Here is a 20,396-nt window from a genome sequence, read left to right as displayed (position 1 = left end):
TAATTAAAAGAAAAGTAATAAAACTATTTTCCCCTATATTTTAAACTTGAGAGTACATGTAAAACTTAGTAAACATTTCACTTGACCTTTTGATTATTGTGAATTTATAGAGTAATGAATCTGCTTTTCAGATTTTAAAACGGATTATTCACAATGTCCTTGCATTTATTGAGACTTATTTATGGCTGAAAAATAAAAATAGGCTTGTGCATTCAGGGATGATGAAAATTATTAAAAAAAAAATCTGAAGAAAGACATTGTGCAGTTATTTACAAATATTAAACTGAATCATAAATTAAAGCTTAATTTTTTTATTTTATAGTTGTACTTTTGCATATTATTGCAGCATACTTGAAAATTTCATTTAATTAGAAGACTTCATAAATATTGATACTGTGCCAGTTGTCCAGATCCAAAAGATACACTTTTTACATGCAGATTTTAAATGTGTATTTACTGCAGTTCTTAACAATGATGTTATTGGTCTTGCTTTCTAAGTTTTATGTGAAGACTTGATTTTAAACTTAATACTTTTAGAAATAAATTGTATAATTCCAAAAATGTTATAGTAACACTGAACTGCTATTTTAAAGTATCCATAGCAAATAAGTGTAGCATTTATTTCTGTAGAGCCTGGATTTTAAGTTCATTTCTCCAGCATATTAACTCCATTGGTACAACCAAAATAGTTGCTCCCAAAACCTTGCAGTAGACCTTTAAATAGTATGTCTTTTGTTGTTGACAGTAGCATCCTTTGTCAACATTTCTGTAGGAATTATAACTTTATTTTTAACTGACCTTACCTGTGCCATTTGTGACTTTTTATAATGTGGGACTGAGGGAGCTCATGATAATTTCCTTAGAAAGCAGAGTACCTCTGTGGCAGATTTAATAAGTTTTGGGCTGACTTGTGCAGAACTGCTCGTTTTTACAGCTTTCTGTGACAAACAAGTTCTGAGAGAATATGTATGCCTCATCAGAGCACTTAACTGGATCCGTAGTGCTAAGTACAGAGTATAGACTTTAATATAGAAAAGGCTTTTTTGGGGAACTGTCTCTGCATTGATGAGGATTAATGACTGGCATGTTGGTGCATTTCAGACATTTAGAGTGGACTTTTTCAGCCCTTCAGTTTGCAGGAAAAAGCTTTTCTTTTAAGTGTCTGCATTGTGGCACGAACACTAATGACTGTTAGTCACTAATTTCCATCTGTTGCTGAACATGGTCCTGTAAATTAACTCCTCACATCAGTGTCCCACCAAAAAGAAAGGACAATCAAGTGGTTAGCTCTTAGGGTCTGCTTTGGAGGTAGGAGGATTTTGGAGGACCTCTGACTTACAGCTAATATATAATATACAGCTAATTGTAGTGGCCTCTCGCTGCAAGTATGCAGGGCCCCACTCTCTCTTTGCATTATACTCCATAGTTTTCCTCCTTTCAGATCTGCTTCTGCCTGAAACAGGATCAGTATTCTAGAGGTTTGACAGTATAGGTTGCTATATGCCACCTGGGTGCATTTGTATGATATGGAGCATGAGAACTTTGTTGCAGCTGACAGATAAGTGACAGTACCTGTGAGTGGCCAGCTGGCTCAGTTTAATTAGGCTGATAAACAAGCCAATAGCAAGTAATTTAGCACTTAGTTAATGGTGCTACTGCCTGCACTAAGTGCTGCTACTGTCATGATAGTCCTGCAGAGTGCCTCTAGCCTCTGAGAATAAAGGTTTCTCCTTACACTGGCAGTTTACACTTCTTTTCCTTCTATACTAACTGAATGGGTGACAGTAAAAAAACATTTTAGAGCATATGCTGCTGTAATTTTCTTGAATTGTAGCACGGTCTTCCACCTGCTACATGAACTGAGCATGTGTATGGGTAGGTGAGAAGCATCCAACCTGAGTGTACCTTTGCTTTGACTTAGTGTTATGGGGAGAGGTTTGGGAGTTATTCATTACTAAGCTCAAAGACTTCTGCTTTTCAAAATTAGAGGATTTCTGTCACTTGTAATAAACTTGCTCAGCACTTCTCATGTGCTACTGTGTAGCATGCATTGTTTTTGCTAAGGAGTTTGTGGTTGGCAAACCAGGTCTTCAATTTTAGCAGCAAACCCAGGTCTTCAATTTTAGCAGCAATATCTTGATGCCATGATTTCACTGGCTGCTGTGACATGGTGTACTCAAGGCAAGTAATACAGATGTAATTTTGCATACCTGCAGATAGTCGCAGTGCTGTATCTGTGCCAAGTAGCCTCCTTTCAATGATGTGTATTTATATATTCGTTACTAAAAAAGTGCAGTTGTGCTGAGAAGTGAGAGGGTTTATTTTTAAAATATAAACAACAGGCTTATTAGTTTAACAACATGTCAGATTTCTTTATATTATTAAAGTGTGTACTTAAAGTGTACACTAAATTCAAAAGGTATGCTTTCTTCCATTATCAAATTTTGAATGCATACTTTGGGCTGAAAAGGATGGATTATTATGGGGGGCGGGGGGAATGCATCACCACCAGCCTTGAAGTTGATATTTCATAATAGTAAGATGTGAGGTAGATAATCAGACCTTTTTCTTTCTTATAGCAACATGTGAAAATGCTGTGAAGGCATTTTTACCTATGTGTTATGATGTTAATGAGGACTGGCAGAGTGATGCTTCTTAGTGTGATATTACAGCTAATGATCTCCTCAGAATATGTTTTCAAGATTTTCTTCGGCCTTTTGGATTCAGAATTTTGGAGAAGATCGTTCTGTTATTTCAAGTTCTAACAAAACTACTTAGTTTTCTGGTACCTATACCATAAGTAATTACAGCTAAATGCAAGATTTTATTTATGCTATATTACTAATAGTTGGTTGTGAAGTTGAGTACCATCCCTGGTATTGCTTAGGCTAATATACTGTACACTATATCAATTAACATACTACTGGTAGAAGACTTCTTGCAAATGTACATTTCATCTGTTAAGATCCTGAAATAGCAAAGTTTTCTTATAGCTGCCAATGTATGTAAAATCACTTGAGGTTTTTGCTAATTTGTGGTGTGCATACTGCATATAGATGCAATATGAACACTTTGGTTCCTGCACCGGAACTGTACAGCTATATTTAGCTGTAAAGGTTGGGATTTTCACATGAGGCAAATTATGCAGAATAATAGAGATTATTTAAAATCTGTTTAAAAGCAGATGATTGAGATAAATGTACAGTCTCAAAGAATATGTATATTTTTTTCCAGTATTTGAATCTTGTACATTTGGCTTTTTAAGTATTGTAAATTGTTTGTTTGTTCTTGTAAAATTAAGATAGGACAGCTCTAAGTATAGATTGTTTTGCATAGATGCGTTTAGCCCAGCACCTGCTGGTAACCAAGGCCCTCCTCCAATGATGGGTATGAATATGAACAACAGAGGAACTTTACCTGGCCCTGCAATGGGTCCTGGTCCTTCCATGGGACCAGAAGGAGCTGCAAATATGGGAACACCAATGATGCCAGATAATGGAACAGTGGTAACGTATCACATATTTAATTACTTTGAATAGCTGTCATGTCTCATGGCCCATTTTTGTTACCAAAGGTATTTTCACGCTGAGTAAGAATATGTTATGATCTGTTTAAAGTATTTGATAAAACCTTGTCATGAAAATAATTTGCAACCCATACGGGAAATATTTTTTTTGCTATTACTGTGAAAACCCTACTTCCCTTAGGAAAGGTAGTCTGTAAATTTAGACTTTTGCTCTTCTTTTCCTTAGTAAAACTAAATTCCGTGAATTAGCTTGTTGGGGTTTTTGATGAACAGTTAAATGTTGGAAGGTACAAAGTGTGAAGATATCTTTGTGTAAACTATTTAATTTTTTAAAGCAACTTTAGCGTTCTTTGTATTTCTTTTCTAACACTGTTAAACGCATGAGATTGACAGTAATTATGCCACTTAGAAAATCAGTAGCCAACAGCTATTGATAACTGTCATATCAATACAGGAGAAAGAATATTGCGCAATTGCCACGAGTAATAGGGAATGTCTTCTATACATCTGGAATTTTTAATCAAGGGCAGATAGGCGATTGGGATGCAGTTAAAGCACTAGCCATTCTTGCTTTGTTCTCATAGGCAGTCATTTTTCCTAGCTGTAATGTCTTATGTAGAGAAACAACTATATAATTTAAAATCTGACTTTTACGTATTTTTTCAGTACTGTTCTGTTACTAGATACTTGGATTAGTGGTGGTGTGACCTAAAGGAGAATGTAGTATTAACAGTTACTCTGTTACAGTTTTATTGGAACACAGAAGCATTTTGTAGCTGTGGTTTTTTTATATATAGCTTCTCATCAGTATCTGTCTGCGATTGAGAAATCTGTATAATGAAGTTAGAACAAAATCCTTTGTTCCACAGAGGAAAATGAGATTTCGATTTTGCACAAAATATATTGTAGGTCTGGTCTTTACCAGTTAAAAAGGAGAGGATCTTACTTCACATCATAGGAGCCAGCTCATTTTATCAGTTGTGTCATTTCTCACAAAGTGGGGAGGATGCTATCCACAAAATACTGGATTTGGAAATGCTTTTGCTGGAGACCACTGGTCACCTGAAAACATTCTCTTGTGATTATATACACTGAAAAAGAGCTGTATGGAAAAAAACATGGTATCATAAATCATGGTATCTAGCTTAAACTGTTGTTTTTCTACAAAAAGTCATTCCAGGTATGGAAATGTAGGAAATATACTGACACTTCAAAATGCATGTTTTAAAAAAAAATCCTTTTTCATTCCATTTTTTTATGCATGCTTCTGAAGGACAAATTAGATTTTAGCTTTTTTCTTCATTTTGGACTTTGAAGGTTTTTAACTTGGGGGTCAGGCCCCTACAGAAAGGCATAGCCTTATTGTATTGTTGCTGTTGTTAGACACTTTAAAGAGCCTTTGAGGGCTATCTACTAAAACATTGTAACAGTTATTTTCCACCGAGGGAAATGAAGAATATGCTTTATAGATCAGAAATACAAATCTAATGTTTTTAATTGGATGTTTGTCTGAAGACTTGAAGGGAAAGTTGTAGCAATCTTCCTTTTGTTTCACTGCAGTCTTTTGAAACATGGATTGTCTTTGCACATAACGTTTTAAAAGTAGCTTCCCCCACTTACATTAGTGTAGTCAGTTAATTACAGCAGTTTTCTTGTTAGCTAGAAAGAGGGGTCCTTATTGGAAAGAGGACTTGACTTTTTGTCCAAAAATCATATGGTAAAGGGATCAGGAATATGTGATAAGTTACTTGTAGAAATTCATATCCATGGCTAACCAGCTGGCATGCATTAAGATAATTTCATAACAGTTTTTACCCAGTGCTACAGATTTAAAGGTACTTTGGCTCAGTAGGAGATCTTTATGCAGCTCTTGAAGTAACCTTTCTCTTATATAGTGTTAAACTTGAAACAATGCACATACATACAACCATGATCTAGGTTGCATGTATTTTTATCTATATAGATAGAATGCTGGGGTTTTAGTTACATATACATATATATATGAATTAGCAGACTCCAGAACTGCTGAGCTCTACTGCTGTTACTGGAGTTAGGCTTTCAGAAGAATTATTTTCTGGTTCAAGCATATAAATAAAGTGCTGGTCTTGAATATTCTTGTTGAACTTTGAATACCTGGGGAGTTAGTGTAGATCTCCGTACAGAAGGAATTTCTTCTGAAAGCGTAACTGCCCTTAACTGGTGAATGAGGAGTTGTTTCCACATCTGATTATACCATGGATCTATGCTTTTAATGGTTTATGTTGAGTTTAAATTTCACCATGTGGGGTTCTATTTTTAAACACTTGCATAAATACTGAACTGTAAGTGCTCAGATGCATGTTTTCTGTTTCGGGTCTTAATTTCTAAGTAAATAAATCTGTGTAAGCAAATAAATATCCTGTGTAAGGATATATACCTTTACTAATACTAAGCATAGAGCTAAGGAAAGTAAATATGGAATATTAAATGGATTTTTACCTCACACTGATATTTCAGAATGAGCCTTAGTTACATAACAAGTTTTTTATAAACTAGGTGTAGTCCAGTTACGCATTTTGTCCCTATGTACTTTTGTTTGGACAGAATTTTAAAAGCCTTAACTAAAGATTTCTGAAGTGCCATACAAAAGGCTAACTCCAGGTGGAATGGACTTGAAATATCCATAGATATGTGGGTATAGTAGTCTTAAGGCTATTAAAAGAATAAATATTCAGTGTCTAGAAATACAAAAGCTGATTTCCTCCCCGCCTAGTTTGATAATGTTTCTCTGTCTAATTTATTTAAGGGAGAAGCTTTGTAGTTGGTATGTGAGGCACAGTAGGGCTTAGATATAAAACTGTTTGCTGTCTCCTCTGTTACATAGAGAATATACATTGCTTGAGATGTGCTTGTAAGGATGAAGTTACATTCAGCACCAGAGTTGGTCTTAAGTATTGTTTTGAAGTTTCAATTTACTTACAAAGTTGGAGCATAACATTAGCACTCTTTAATTTCCAGCTCTTTTTCCATAATAACTAATTGAATTGCTCCTTTCTTCCTTCTATGTGTGATCCTGATTCTGCTGGACTATCTGCTGAACTCCATGACAACATCACTTGTGGTTTTTGTTGTAACTCATATTTGGCATGTTCCAAATGGACTTGTGTTAGCATAATGAGAGATTCCCTCAAGGAGGCCCATCCCAGATGGGTTCACCTCTGGTTAGTAGAACGGGCTCTGAAACTCCTCAGCCACCAATGAGTGGTGTAGGTGCCGTGAGTGGTGGACCTGGTGGCTTTGGTAGAGGAAACCCAGGGGGCAACTTTGAAGGACCTAACAAGCGTCGCAGATACTAAATCTCAATTAATTCCTTACTGTTTTAGAAATTCCAGTAAAATTATACAGTGATATGCCTTTATAATTTTAACTGTTATCTGGAAACGGTTCTATTGTTATTGTAGTCTTTAAAACAGTTTCTTTTGTAAAACTCTTTTTGTATTCAGTCATAGGCTTTGTAGTATAGAGCAGAAATGATGCGGATCATTATATAAGGCAATGTGTTTGTGACTCTAGCAAAATACAATGTGTGACTATGCTGTAAAACATGCAGTTATCTGATTACAATAAAACAAAAATCACTGGAAAGGATTTTGGGAATGTTATTACTGAGTAAGAATAATTCTATGCTTAATTATAAGTGGCATAATTTTCATTTTTTCATAGATTCTACTATGTGTCAAGAAAGTTCCATTCTTAATAGTGATTGTTCAGCTAAACTGCATGGTGCAGTACATACTATGAAAAACTTAAAACACAACTGCTTTTGTTTTGACTTTCAAAGAGCGTAAAATTTTATGCGAAGTATTCTTAAAGATACTGTGTCCTTGCTTCTCAATCCACCATAGCAAACTTAGTAACAGTAGGCTTTACAACAGAGGTTATCTGTTAGACAAATTATTAGAAAATTTACCTTGGGGGGGAAAAAAAAACTTTGGAAAGGAATCTGTATGTATGCTTTATTCACAACAGTATGAGTGAATTTACCTAAACCGTATTTATAGAGGAGAAAATTGGTTGTGATCTCTTTGTGTTCTGCTGATGGTTAAAGTATCTTCCCATTGCAAGGAAGGAGACATTTCTGCAAGCTGGTCAAAAGCTTTCCACTGTGTTTGCACATCATTATTAATAAGAGTACATTTTCCCCAGTGGTTGGTTTGACTAGAACCACATCTGTTATCAATGAGTAACTGTTTAATTAGGAAGCAAATACATGTTTTCCAGTGAAAGTAAGTGTTCGCTTATAGTTGAGTAATACACAATTAGAAGGGTTGCACATGAGTATTCCTCAGAATGATGAATTTGGAAAATGCCCATTTACAGCACAACTCATGGTACATTTGCTGATGGAGTTTTAAGATAAAACTAATAGTAAAGCTATTAGGAAGCTTATTCTGATTCTGCTTTTGTCAGTCTTGGAAGATGATGGAAAAGACCTATTGGTTCTATTCCTGCAATGGCAATATGTAGGGATATTGATTGGTTACTGTTACTCTTTTTCCTGTGCAAAATGCTTGTAAAATAGTAGTGTTCTTTTTTATCAGTTCACTCACATTTTCAGAGGTAGAAATTACTAAATTTTTTCTGCATGAATAGTTATATTAAATTGGTTAAAAGCTGATTTGAAATAACCTGGTGTCCTAATAACATCCAAATGGTATATACATAGCTCAGCATGGGATGCAAGCAACAGAGAGGTCATGTGTGTGTTACTTGTTAATGTAGCAGTGATAGTCTCAGTGGATGGAATTTTGAGCAAACAGTTAACAAGAAAATTGCAGCATTGCTGGCATTTTGGAAATACACTGTTATTTAAATTGCCAGTTTTATATGGCTTAAGATACTGTTTTCAGACAATTCAGGAGTTACCTTGTGTGTAGGTCCTCACTTGTGACATCTGTACTTGCTAAGCATTTGCCTTTAGATTGTCTTTAATGTTGCCATTTTTTGCTTGACTTGATACACGCCACACTTTATAGTTTGTAATACAATACTGAGTTACCTTTAGAGTCTGACATACTCTTTCCCCTTGGTATATGTATCACATTATAGCACTCATTCTTAAAATAAACCTCAACCAAACTGCAAATGGTTTTACTTGACACACTGGTCCTAAACCTCAAGATTTGGGAAAATTGCTGGTTTTTCACTGCTATAAACTAGAGTTTACATATAGCAACCACTTAAGCTCTCTGCTCTAGTGTCCTTCATTCAATTGAAAATGCAGTATGCATTGGTATCTAGTAAGGTGTCTAAATATGAGATTACATTTTTCTTGTCTTTTCTGCCCTTGTACATGACTTTTTTTAGGGGATTGAGAAAGTACTGGTGTGAATTGGTAGTTCTAAACTGTAAAGCTGTACAGGGAACATGTTTTAAATACAAATTGAACTAGCTTCAAAAAGTTGGTTCATTTTCTTCAAAGGAAAAGGCTGTGTCGTTCAGGCCTTTTAGCTAGCTCTTGTATATTTGTTTAGCTGTGTAAACCCTCCTCCTTGTAGTATTTGAGTATGTTTCAGAAGAACATTAAATATACTAAATCTGCAAAAGTGGTTCATTCTTTCCATGCCAGCTTCATGCTATTTTAAAGTGCATGTTTGCTGGACTGTGGTTTTGGTAGCAAGTGGAGGTATGCATGTATTTGAAAGTTATTAGAGGTTTTATTTAACTTTAGTGATTATCATTCCACAGTTGTGACCTGCCCTTCCTGTAAACCTCTGATTTGGATGGCTCTGCTGCATTGTAGCAGTGGATTTGTCAGCTGTCCTTACTGCAGAAAATCATCCAATCTATTTTTAAATGTCCATGAACCAAGTCCTAACAAATAAATACTGAAATGTTGACTTTGGGGACGTTGTAAAGATTTCATGAAGAATGCCTTTTGTAGCTGATGACACGCTGCTAAGTTCAGCTCTTAAAAGCTTTCTTTGGGCTGCCTGGCTCAACTGTGAAGGCAGTGCTTCTTGTTTTGCCAAATGTGGTAGTAACTGATCCTAGCTGTACAATAAACACCTAATTTTGTTAAAAAAGGAATGGTCCCAAATTGTTTCCTAAAGATGTGGAGATGTGGCCAGCCAGTGTTTTTGCTTGAAGGTTCTGCCCTTTTGCTAAAGTGATTGATTTTTCTTGTTCCTCGTCTGGTTGATCAGTTTATCATTTTTTCTGTGTACACGTCCTCAACTACCTTTGCACTGTTTCACTGGAAAGCACAGTGGAGTCCTGACTCTGCTGTATGCTATGCTGAAACAAATAGGCTTGGAATATATATGAATCTGCCAATTACAGTGCACTTACTTTTGTAATGTACTTACTGAGTTTTTACATTATTCCTGAAATTTCATATTCCTAATCTGCCTAATTTTCCTGTGAGATACAATTTTAGTACTTAAAGATAACAAAGCTTTACTATACCATTTAAGTTAAACATGCCAGTACCAGCTTGTCTAACTACATTTGTGTTTGTCACCTCAGTCACTTGAAGGGGAGCTACTGGATGTTTAAGAAATAAAAAAAAATTCATTTTGGTTGTCCTGACCAGTGTTCTCATTAGATAAAGGATGTTGATATCTTGGGAAACTTCATGGTGATCCTAATATACTTTACTGTATTTATTTCCTAAGGAAATCATGAATTACTGTGGATTACCTAGAAAGAAAATTCCTGACCTGCAGTTGTTTTATTTATTGTCCACATAATTTTTATCCAGTTGTACATAAAGATATAATAAGCTGGAGATTCTTACTAGAACAAGAAGTTAAAATAGATGGCAAGAAGATAATATGAACTAAATACTGCATTAATTTAATTTTAACTGTAATCCAGAAGGATTTTATACTATGCATTCTTTTAAGGAGCATTCTGATCTAAGGTATGCTGCCACATGTTAAAATGTTATACCCAACTCATTTCTCTCTTTTCCACTCTTGATTTCAGCTATAGAATAATTTGTTATTACAAATTCTTTGCAAGGTACTAAGCACAAACACAGTGACATTCATGAGCCATGTGTTGCTAAACAGTTGCAATCTACCTTGAGATAACTTGGCTCAAAAATTCTGAAATAACCAATCTAAAGGCAGATTCTCAAGTGAAAACCAAAACCCTGTAGGCCTTTTGAAGGGAGAAAATATACTTGAAAGAGAGATGTTCAGCAAATTAATGGTGTGCTCTGGTGACATGAAGTTCATTTTATTTAAGCATGTTGCAGAAACAAATTTTTTGCATACTTCTTAATTTATATATTTCTTATAACAACTTGTATCATGATTTTTCCCTTCACAAGTCAAACTGAAGTGTAATCAAACTACTAAAATTGCGTGGAAGGCAGGGTAGCAACTAGAGTCAGTTTATGTTGGACCACAAATGTGAAGGGATTCTAAATGCCATTCCCAAGACTTGAAGTGTTGCATATCCACAGGTGGTTTTAGAGTCTGCATCCAGCATCTTTTGTTAGCTTGTGCTTGTGGCCAAGAGTGGGGGACTTCAGAGAGCACATACTTCCAATGCAATTTGTCTTCTCAGGAGCCCTGAAATTATTAACATGGGCACTGTGCTGTCATCAAGATGCAGAATCATCTTGAAGTTTGGTGCTTTCCTTGGGCTGTTACCTCGCTCCTAGAGTGAGGGAGTATCAGTCCAAACTTCTCTGATTCATGAACAGTAAGGAGGGAGTGATACACTGTGAAGTAGTCTTAGCAATCTCACCAGTTTAGTGTGTTTTCTTAATAGTTTTGGGTGTTTTCCCATAAAGTATTTTAAAAATCATAGCTGTAGGCCTTTCAGGTGTGTTTTCTCAGTAATCCATGAAATACTGAAGTTAGCTATAAAATTGTCTAAAATGTTACTTGTAGAATAAATAAATGGAACATTAAATTTTCATGAAAACAGTACTTTTTATGTTTTTAAATGCGTGGAAACAAACCCTCAATTGTTCATTTCCAGTGGGATAGATTTAATAGGTCTTTTCCATCTTGAACTTCCTTAAGATACTATGAAAATTAATATAGCTGAAATTTGGAGGCATTCTTATTAATGACCTCAGCCTGACTTTTAAAAGCAGCACAAGACAAGTTTCTTCAGAAAAGAGTTTGGAACATCAGCCCTTTTTTCCTAATTGAAGGAACTATTCGGAAAACCGTTCAGAGATAAGCATAGCGTACTTACAGGTAAAACTATTAAAAAGCCCCTCTGCTCTAATGTAGTGATTATTATACACACAAATCACATTGAAAGAATGAAAGCAACTTTGTAAATGTGTGTAAAAGCTCAAGTGATTTGTATGTGGTCTCTTGAGTGGAGAATAAAATACTTTATAATAAGAGGTATGAGATTCAAAAGGAACTGGACTGTGTTACTACATACACGTGTGGATAAGGTTTTTCCATTTGTGTTGGTAAATGCTTTGTCTAGAGCTTCCATTGTTCCTAGATTTATTAGTGTGCTTTTATATCTCAGTTTCTGTAGAGTAAAGCATAGCTGTATAATTTGATTGAATTTACATGCTAATTGTATGCGGGACGTTAAGTGCTTGACTTGAAAGAATTGCAGTGAGAATAAAGATACTGTTCTTGACTTTAAGTAAAAACTGCGTGGATCCTTGAACAGGAAAAAGTGTGGAGGGTCCTGTATGGAAATTGAACAAAAAAATGGGAGAGAGGGAATAAAGTAACATAATAAAAGTGAGAAAAGTGTGGTTTAATTTTATATCTACAGCAGATTCACAAAAATAACTTTGAGTCTTGTTCTACGTGAAAACCACAAACCAACTAATTTTTAATAGAAGAGGTGGAAATACCAGTTACATTCATGTCTTGGATTTTTTGAACTGAATTTAGTTTTGTGCAGATGGCCAAGGAATAGCAGGAAAACTGAAATGAATCAATGTTCTAAAACAATTTTAATATTCTTGGGTTGTAGGGTGGGATCACTGCAGTTGGTTGTATCTCTTCTGTGTTGTTTTATGTAGGACTTGATTTTGTCGCTGAATACAGCAACTGTATAGAGCATGTACACACCATGTAAGTATGAAACAGCTGGTATTAAGGTCATTAGCCTCTCATCAAACCAGTGAGAATCCAGTCTTACACCTGTGTGCATCATAGACAGAGAAGCGCCAAACAGAAGACCATGGTAAAGAAAAATTAAATAGTACATATCTATTAGCAGTGATGGGATGGGATGAAGGTATTTTCATTAATTTTTTGCTTTAATTCACTGTAATCAATTTCTTGTATGACAGGGAAACTAATTTTATTATCAGTTAGTACTTGAAAGAAAAAAATCCCCACTAAAACAGAACACCTCTCCCAAAGAAATCCCCAAACCCAAAATACCTCAGTGTACAACCCAACCCCAAGCAAAACATGTTTTCCCACTTTAAATAACCATATATACTTAAGCAAGGTGGAAGACAAAATAAATCTAAAAAGATGTAAAAAACACAAGGGTTTACTGTATTTATTTTTGCATCTGTTAGCTCTTGATGATCTGTTCATTTTAATGTGTTGCTTTTTAAAAAAACATGTTCCATAACTGTTCATTATTTGCTATAAAAGGATTTATTTTACTAAATTTATTTATTGTTACTGAATTTTAAATATTTTTATATAGTGTAAAATTGCACAAAAAACCACTGCATAAACCAGCTATTGCAGTACTATAGAATGCAATCTTTGAACTGCTAGCTGAATTGATCTTTCAGGCTGCATACAAATGTTTTAAATATTTGTATGCTAATGGGAATTAGAAATATTTGTGTGCATATTTAAAATAATCCAGTATATGCATTGCTGCAGATATGAATAGCCTTTTGCCCTCCTTGCTGCTTGGTCCTGCTTCCTCTGTGTCCTCCTTGCATCTCTGTGCCCAAGCAGTGAGCAGGTAAAGGAGACTCAGTGAGAATAATCAATTCTGCTCATTTCAGTGTGGAAGGAGAGAAGAGCAAGGAGGGGCAGTAGGGCAAGACTCTTCATAACTGTGCATACATAGGGCATAGGGTAATTGGCGGTGTAGACACAGAACGTAGTTTTATCTACGTTCTCATTAAGTGAGTTTGGAAGAAATACATAACCTAGAACAAATGGGTAAGAAGCATGTTGAGGGCTCTGGATGTCTGAATAACACGGTTATGGTTTACATTCTTGGTGATAGCTGGTCCAAGAGGGGCGAGTATTTCAAGTCATGAAGAAAAAAATGTACACTAAAATGTTGAGCCAAATTTTATGTGAGCTTGATCTGTCTGTTCACTTTCTGCAGTTACCAAGAAGGTTACATGCAAGCCAGTAAAATATGGAAAATAGTGTTCTTCGTGATTTCTCCAGGAGAGATGATATACACAGTTGCTTTAAAGAAGCAAGACTATTCACATGTACTTTTCCTTGGAAGAAAATATATAAACTGCCATTACAAAGATGGGAAATACTGTCTTTTAAAGTGCTAACATTCTTCATTCTTTGACATGATAGCGCTGTGTTGTTCCATATATTATGTTCTGCTTTTAAGGGGGAGAGCATGTGAAAGGTAAGCCCCAGCTCCAGTTTTAATCAACTTCAAATAGAAAGCTTTTTCCAGAAGGCACAGAAGGAAACCTGTAATAATGAAACAGTAGTTCATCTTCAGTTTTGTTCCGGTGTGGAACACTGTGTTTCTAGAACTTCCAGCATTGTACTGGTAGCAGTTCCACATCTAACATTTTCAGAACCAGAGCTGTGCCAAATCATACAAATAAAGTTTTTGCCTTAGTGTGTGAAGAGTGCAATTACTGCAATTCAAAAATGGAATGTTCAGACTTTTGAAAGAAAATGTATGAAAGAATTGTCATATATTAAAGTGATGGTTTAAAGGTGAAAATTGTAAACTTGGCAGCAGGGATGGCTATGCTTCTAAAATTATTTTGGGATATGTGTCAGTTGATCATTGCCATGTTATACTTTGTGTAGTTTTTTGTAATACCACTTAATGCATGTTTGGCATCATTCTTCCATCACACTTGTGTAGTTTCATATATTATTAACACTGATGAATGCAACTGTCTATAGATGGGGGGTACCAGAGCATTTGTTTCGTATTATGTAACTTGTTTAGGAGGGGTTTTCATTGCTAAACTTGTTTTCTGTCTTGTGTTTACTCTGCGTGTTCTGAGCAAAATACACTTTTTCTACTTATATGGGGAAAAAGTAGCAAGTCATGAAAAAGTGTTTTTTTAGGAATGTAAATGGAAGTCCTGGATGCTTCTTACTGCTTCTAAAATGACAGCTGTCTAGGAGAATGAAATCACTTGGTATACTTTCTGCTTTATTATTCTAGACTTCGTCCTGCTTACAGCACACACTTCAGAATCATTACTCAAGGTTAAAATACCCCGAAGTTGAATTTCTGTCTGGTTTTAATCCTGTGTGTGTACAAGACAGTAAATGAAACACAAATGTCTTGATGTTTGCTCTGAATAGTACTCTTAATTCCCCACATAAAGAAAAATAATTAGTTTGAGTTTCATAATTTTAAAATATTTAATTAGCCAGTCCTCTGGTGGTGGGCTGGGGAAAGCACAGATTTGTGGAGAAATCATGCTCTTGTTTTCAGTTGCATTATGTTCCTGGGCATGCATTTTTTACTCTTTACATTGGGAGCATTTGTTACAAAGATTAAACAAGAAATATAATTTATTGTATTTTATCCAATTATAAGTATTAGTTCATTGTTACATTGTAAAAGTAGAATAAGTTAGTATAGGCAGTTTTGCTTTACTGGAGGTCATGGCATGTAGCATAAGTATCAGAAATAGGGTAGTTCAAGTGTTAGTAGTTACTGATAATATGTTGTGCCTTTAAGCCTGGTTGGATAAAACCTGATACATATTGAGCATAACGATGTTTTAAAACTCAGTGCCCAGAACCCTGATGCTGCACTTGCATTTCTGCTTTATTGCTGTGGTAGTCGCAAAAGTACTCACAGGTTTGAAAGTGTTCATCTAGATATATGGGAGAGGGTAAAGGATTGATTATTGTATGTTGCTTGATTCTTGAGGTCTTGCGTGGGAAAACTGGTATTGTAGAATCTTCTTTATATGATTGCTTAAAAATCTACTGTATTTTTTTAAACTGCCTTGTATATTTAAAACTGTCCAGTGTGAAGGAAGCCAAATGGTGTATCTTTAAAGAATGTGGGAAAACTATTTTACTAGAGGTCTTGAGCTCTAAATCTTTTACCAGTTTGACACTGAGGACATGGTGTCTTAACTGTAACCTTATGCTACAATTATGGTGGAAATTGTGCAAGCTTCTGCCAAGCTTTAGAAGTGAAATGAGGATTTAAGGTGCCATACTGTAGGATTGGGCCAAATAATTTGTATTTGACGCTTGTCACTGGCCTGCTCTGGTTACCCTAATCCATTCCTTTTAGGATTTTGTTTCCTTTTCTGTATTCTAGGTTTTCTTTTGTTGTAAAAGGCTTTTAAGTTTTCCTGATGATGTAGAAGATATGAGCTGTGTGAAACTTTATTTGGGGGTTCTAACACTAAATATGATGGAAATGGTTTAAAGGAAAGGAAAGATGTTAGATGCACAGTAAAAACCGGTTCTTTCTATGATGTGACAAGTTGTTACATACCTCTTCATATGTGTTTTGTTAGCATGTATCATGTATGTATGCTTAACCCGTTGTGTATTTAAAAAGAATTTTCTGTCTCTCTCTAAGCAGGGGGGGAAAGAATCTGTTCTGGATTAATTCAATTTCATAGTTTCACTTTTGTTTAAGTACACAATAATTAAGTGACAGAGAGTACACGAGAGCTTAATAGATAGTTAACCTTTCTGAACTCACAGATGTGTGCAAATACTAATGCAGAAAAGTAAAAGTAGATAAGTGCTCTTCATGGATTTACAGCGGGGGGAGATACTATTGTGGAAAAGCAGGAAGATGTGGTTTGATCTCATGTTTCAATTTGCAGCTTTTAAGAATTTGGGAACTACCATAGAATTAAAACCCCCAAATATGACTCTTATAAACTTCATCTAAAATTCTTAAATGTTGTTTCAGAGTTCTGCTATAAACAAAACTAGTTCAATGTAAACATTCAAATAAAATACATGCTTTAATGGAAAAAGTAATTCTGAAAGCCTGTGTTTTATTAAGATGAGTAATGTTATTTGGAAAGTTAGGTGTATTTTCTTGTATCTTTACTTTTAACTGCATAACCTTAAAGGAACAGAAGTGAAATTAATGACATGCAGGGAAAGGCTAAATATGCAGGACAAAATTTCCTGGGAAAGGACTGAAGTTCAAATATGTATAACTTACATAGCAGTGCTTCCAGTAAAGGACTTCTGTTACGAGTTTAGAGAGCTCCTGCTTAGAAACAGGTGCTGCCCAAATCTGGTCCTGCTCTTATTGCAGGAAGATGTCATCTTTGCCTTGATTGTGACAAACCAAGAATAGGATTATCAGGATGTAAGTTTATGAAGAACATAATTATCTTGCCACAGTCATAAATCTGAATGGTTGAAGAGTCAGCCAGCATCTTCAGATAAGCTTGTTTGCTGAGTGGGTATGTGTACAGCTGCATGATTGTTACAGCCTTTCCAGGACTTGGAATATGCCTTTGGTTGTTTCAGCAGTTGCTTCATGTGCCTCAGTTAATGAAGTTCATTTATGGCTACAAGGATGCTTTTCAAAGTCTTCATCTTTTCTGCTTAGCAAATTCTCTTGGACAGTGACATCCACTGCAGTTGTGGGTTGAGAGTGGTGCCGTCATGGGGTGCTTAAATCAGCATTTGCTCCTATCAGCTGCAGTTGCCTTAGTTTATACCTGTTCAGTCATTACAGTGCACTTCCAAACATTACTTTTCATTAATTGAATTTGTATTCTCAGTGAGGTATTGATCTGAGCAAGTTTGAGTAGAAACTTAAGAAAATACAGTCTAGTTACATTTGTACTGTCAATGACACAAATTCCTTTAATAATTCCAGGTGTGTTACAGAAAATTAATCTCTTGGATGGTTCTGATTCCCTAATTTTGTAATAAAGATACTCAGATTTTGTTCTACTTCCATTTTCTGAGGTTCATCTTTAAACTGTTTGGACATCTGCATTTATTTTAGCTTTCACAGCTTGATGTAAACTAGAGTCACTCAAACTTTATACATAAATGTGTCCTGTCAGAGCATACTGATCAGTCAGGTGCTGATCAGATGTAAGATTTTGCAGAGCCCAGAATGAAAGTAAGTTGACCAAAATAAGTTGTTAAATAAGATGGAAGTAAAGTTACAAGAAGACAAGAACAAGATTGATTAGAATAGGAGAGGAAACAGCTCTGAAGGTAGTCTGTAAAAAGTAGTGCAAAAGAATCTGATAACGAGTACATGTTCTGTTAACCTTTTAAAGAAATGGATGCATCAGGATGTAGAACTTCAGTTTGAAATGCAGATTTCTTTGGAGAAGCTACTGCTTGCTTAAGTGGAGTTTGTTTTTCAAGACATTGCAAGTAATGTTTGTAGTGTATTAGAATGGATGTTTTTTACTTGTGTACATCAAAGGTCACAAACAGGTAACTGAAGTAACAGCTTTTATGTTTTAGTCTGTGTTTGTAGCCATTTTCTCATTAATGTGTTGATATTTACAAATTTGGCACCTGAGATAATTTTGATAGCTTGTTTGTAAATTAGTGGTTTTAATGTGAGAGTTACAGTGCGAGCTTGCACTTCAAAATCTGAATGAGCCATGGTGAAAAACAGTACCAACAATCAATCTCTTTAATTAAAAATACTTAGTTTTGAATATGATTCCAAGTTACTGCCTTTGTATATAAGATGATATCAAAAGGGAGTTCCCCACTTCTCACGATGTGGTCTTGGCCTAGTCCTGTGCAAAGAAGTGTCACCACTGAGGCCTTTACTTTGCTCTCAAGTGAAGAAAATGATAACCAACTGGAGTGTCTTTATGGGAGGGTATATGGTGGAATGGTTAATAGTGTTCCTAACACTCACTAAGATGCCTGATCTGTTATTCAGACTTGAAATTATTTCTAATATAGAGCTTTTCAGTCCTCTTTGTTACATGTTAGTAGGTATTTCTTTTGCTCTACATATGACTGCTGAGCTTAAAGCTTTTTAAAAAATGTTTGATATTAACTTAGAAAGCTGTTTCACTTTGGGCAGGAAGAATAGCTTTATCTTGCAGGTAGTAGTGACTTTACTAAAATAAGGAATGCTGTACATAGAATTTACAGCATTCTATGGTACTATAAAGCTGAAATAAATCCCGATAGTGCAGCTTTAGCAATATGTCCAGTTGTGCAAGGAAAGGACAAAAAGCCAAGTTTGAGTCGCAGCTTGCCAAGCAATGAAGCTTGTACAACAGTTGCAAATAGAGAAATTGTTCCTTTATTCAACATTGCTTTGTGGGTTTTTTGATAAACAGGTAAGTCTATGTCAGTATAGCAGTATGTGGTAGAGCATTTGCAGGTTACCCTGCAGTTTATTAATGCTGTTTGTTGTCTTTGTCTTGAAATACAGGTTCTGTTTCCTGTGTATTTCAAATCTAATGTAAGATTTTCTGTTCTCTACCAAATACAGTTTTATTATGGTGGAAGCCAGAAGTTGGTATTCTGCATTTGTTACAAAGTAATCTGAGATGGAAGTTGTCACCCAGTAGAGTTAGTACAGGAAGGAAATTACTTAATTGCACAAAGAATCACAGATCTTTTGACAGGACCAGAGACAACAGGTACAAACAGAAACACAGGGTATTCCTTCTGAGAATCAGGAAACACAGTTTTACTGTGAGGGTGACCAAGCACTAGCACAGGCTGCCCGGAGAGGTTATGGAGTCTCCATTCTTGGAGATGCCACAAGCCATCTGGATGTGATCCTGGGCACTGGCTCTACGTGGCCCTACCGAGCCAAGAAGTTGGACCAGATGTTCTCTAGAGGTCCGTTCTGACATTAACACGTCCATGATTCTGTCTTCTAAGCAAAGCTTTGAATTTATTAAACTTTATATGAATGAATGAACAGTTAAACTGTATTACGTGCTTAGGTACTTGAATCCTTCCTTACTAGGTTTCATTTCAATGTAGATGTATGTATTTGGTAGTATTGTTAAATTTTACATTTTCAAATGAAGCATGTCAAAGATGAAAGCGCTCTAAGTGAATCTTGAGTTGTTGTTAATAAGGACTGTGTGATGTCTTGCCCTGCCCTTCCCCCAGCACAGTCTTATGGCTTCAGAGATTTTAGCCCCACAAAGATAATCAGTTCTGCTGTCATTATTTTGGAAGAGGAGGTTAGGACACTGGCCTAACTTGGCAACCTGCTGCAAAAATGACAGGTAAGGAACTTTACAGGAGGGAATGGGGAGCATTGTGTGACATTCTGTCAAGCCGAATTGCAATCACTTCAGAAGCTGTGTATTAGTGAGTTTCACAATTCTTTAGGAATACTGGGTTTTTTTTAAATTGAAGAAAATTGGATTATGCACAGTATAGGAAGTTTTGCATGAAACTAGGTTCCCCTTTAGTTTTTGGAAGATCCGAAATGTCCTCAAACTAGAGAGGTCATCACTACTATATATAAGTATTTTTCTATAATACAAAGCTTATGCTGATTTTCTGTAGTCTTAAAACTAAGATATGAGAAAATTGTCTCTTAGGCTTTGCATATACATATTTTTGATACTTTAAAACAATTTTAAATTATTTTAAAATAAAAAATTAGTCTTAATAGAAGTATGCCTATTTAAACATCCCTAAAATCTTAGTGGCTCTCTTAACTCCTTGTCTAAGTGTAGACTTGTTTGCATAGTGTGTAGCACAATGGTATCCTGACTTCTGTTGAAGTT

The 20,396-nt window shown here is 35.5% G+C and overlaps 1 protein-coding gene across 9 annotated transcripts in view; it reads left to right on the top strand.

Annotated features, from left to right (window-relative positions):
- PSPC1 (paraspeckle component 1) overlaps positions 1 to 20,396 on the top strand; it is a 60,253-nt gene that overhangs the window by 29,511 nt on the left and 10,346 nt on the right. For 3 of the 9 annotated variants that reach the window (XR_005603621.1, XR_005603619.1, XR_005603620.1), the window contains exon 8: positions 3,337 to 3,506. The exons of 2 other annotated variants lie outside the window; for them this stretch is intronic. Coding sequence is in view for 4 of the 7 variants with exons in the window: in XM_019286399.3 (XP_019141944.3) it covers positions 3,337 to 3,506; positions 6,676 to 6,861 (356 nt within the window). In the remaining 3 variants the exon portion in view is untranslated. Of the gene's footprint in view, positions 1 to 3,336; positions 3,507 to 6,675; positions 12,134 to 12,527; positions 19,287 to 20,396 lie in introns of those variants that run through there. 4 more of the 9 variants (XM_039564759.1, XM_039564748.1, XM_019286399.3 and 1 more) reach the window with 4 other exon arrangements.

Source organism: Corvus cornix, chromosome 1 (genome assembly GCF_000738735.6).
Source record: "Corvus cornix cornix isolate S_Up_H32 chromosome 1, ASM73873v5, whole genome shotgun sequence".
NCBI lineage: Eukaryota > Metazoa > Chordata > Aves > Passeriformes > Corvidae > Corvus > Corvus cornix.
This window is presented reverse-complemented; position numbering and strand designations above follow the sequence as displayed.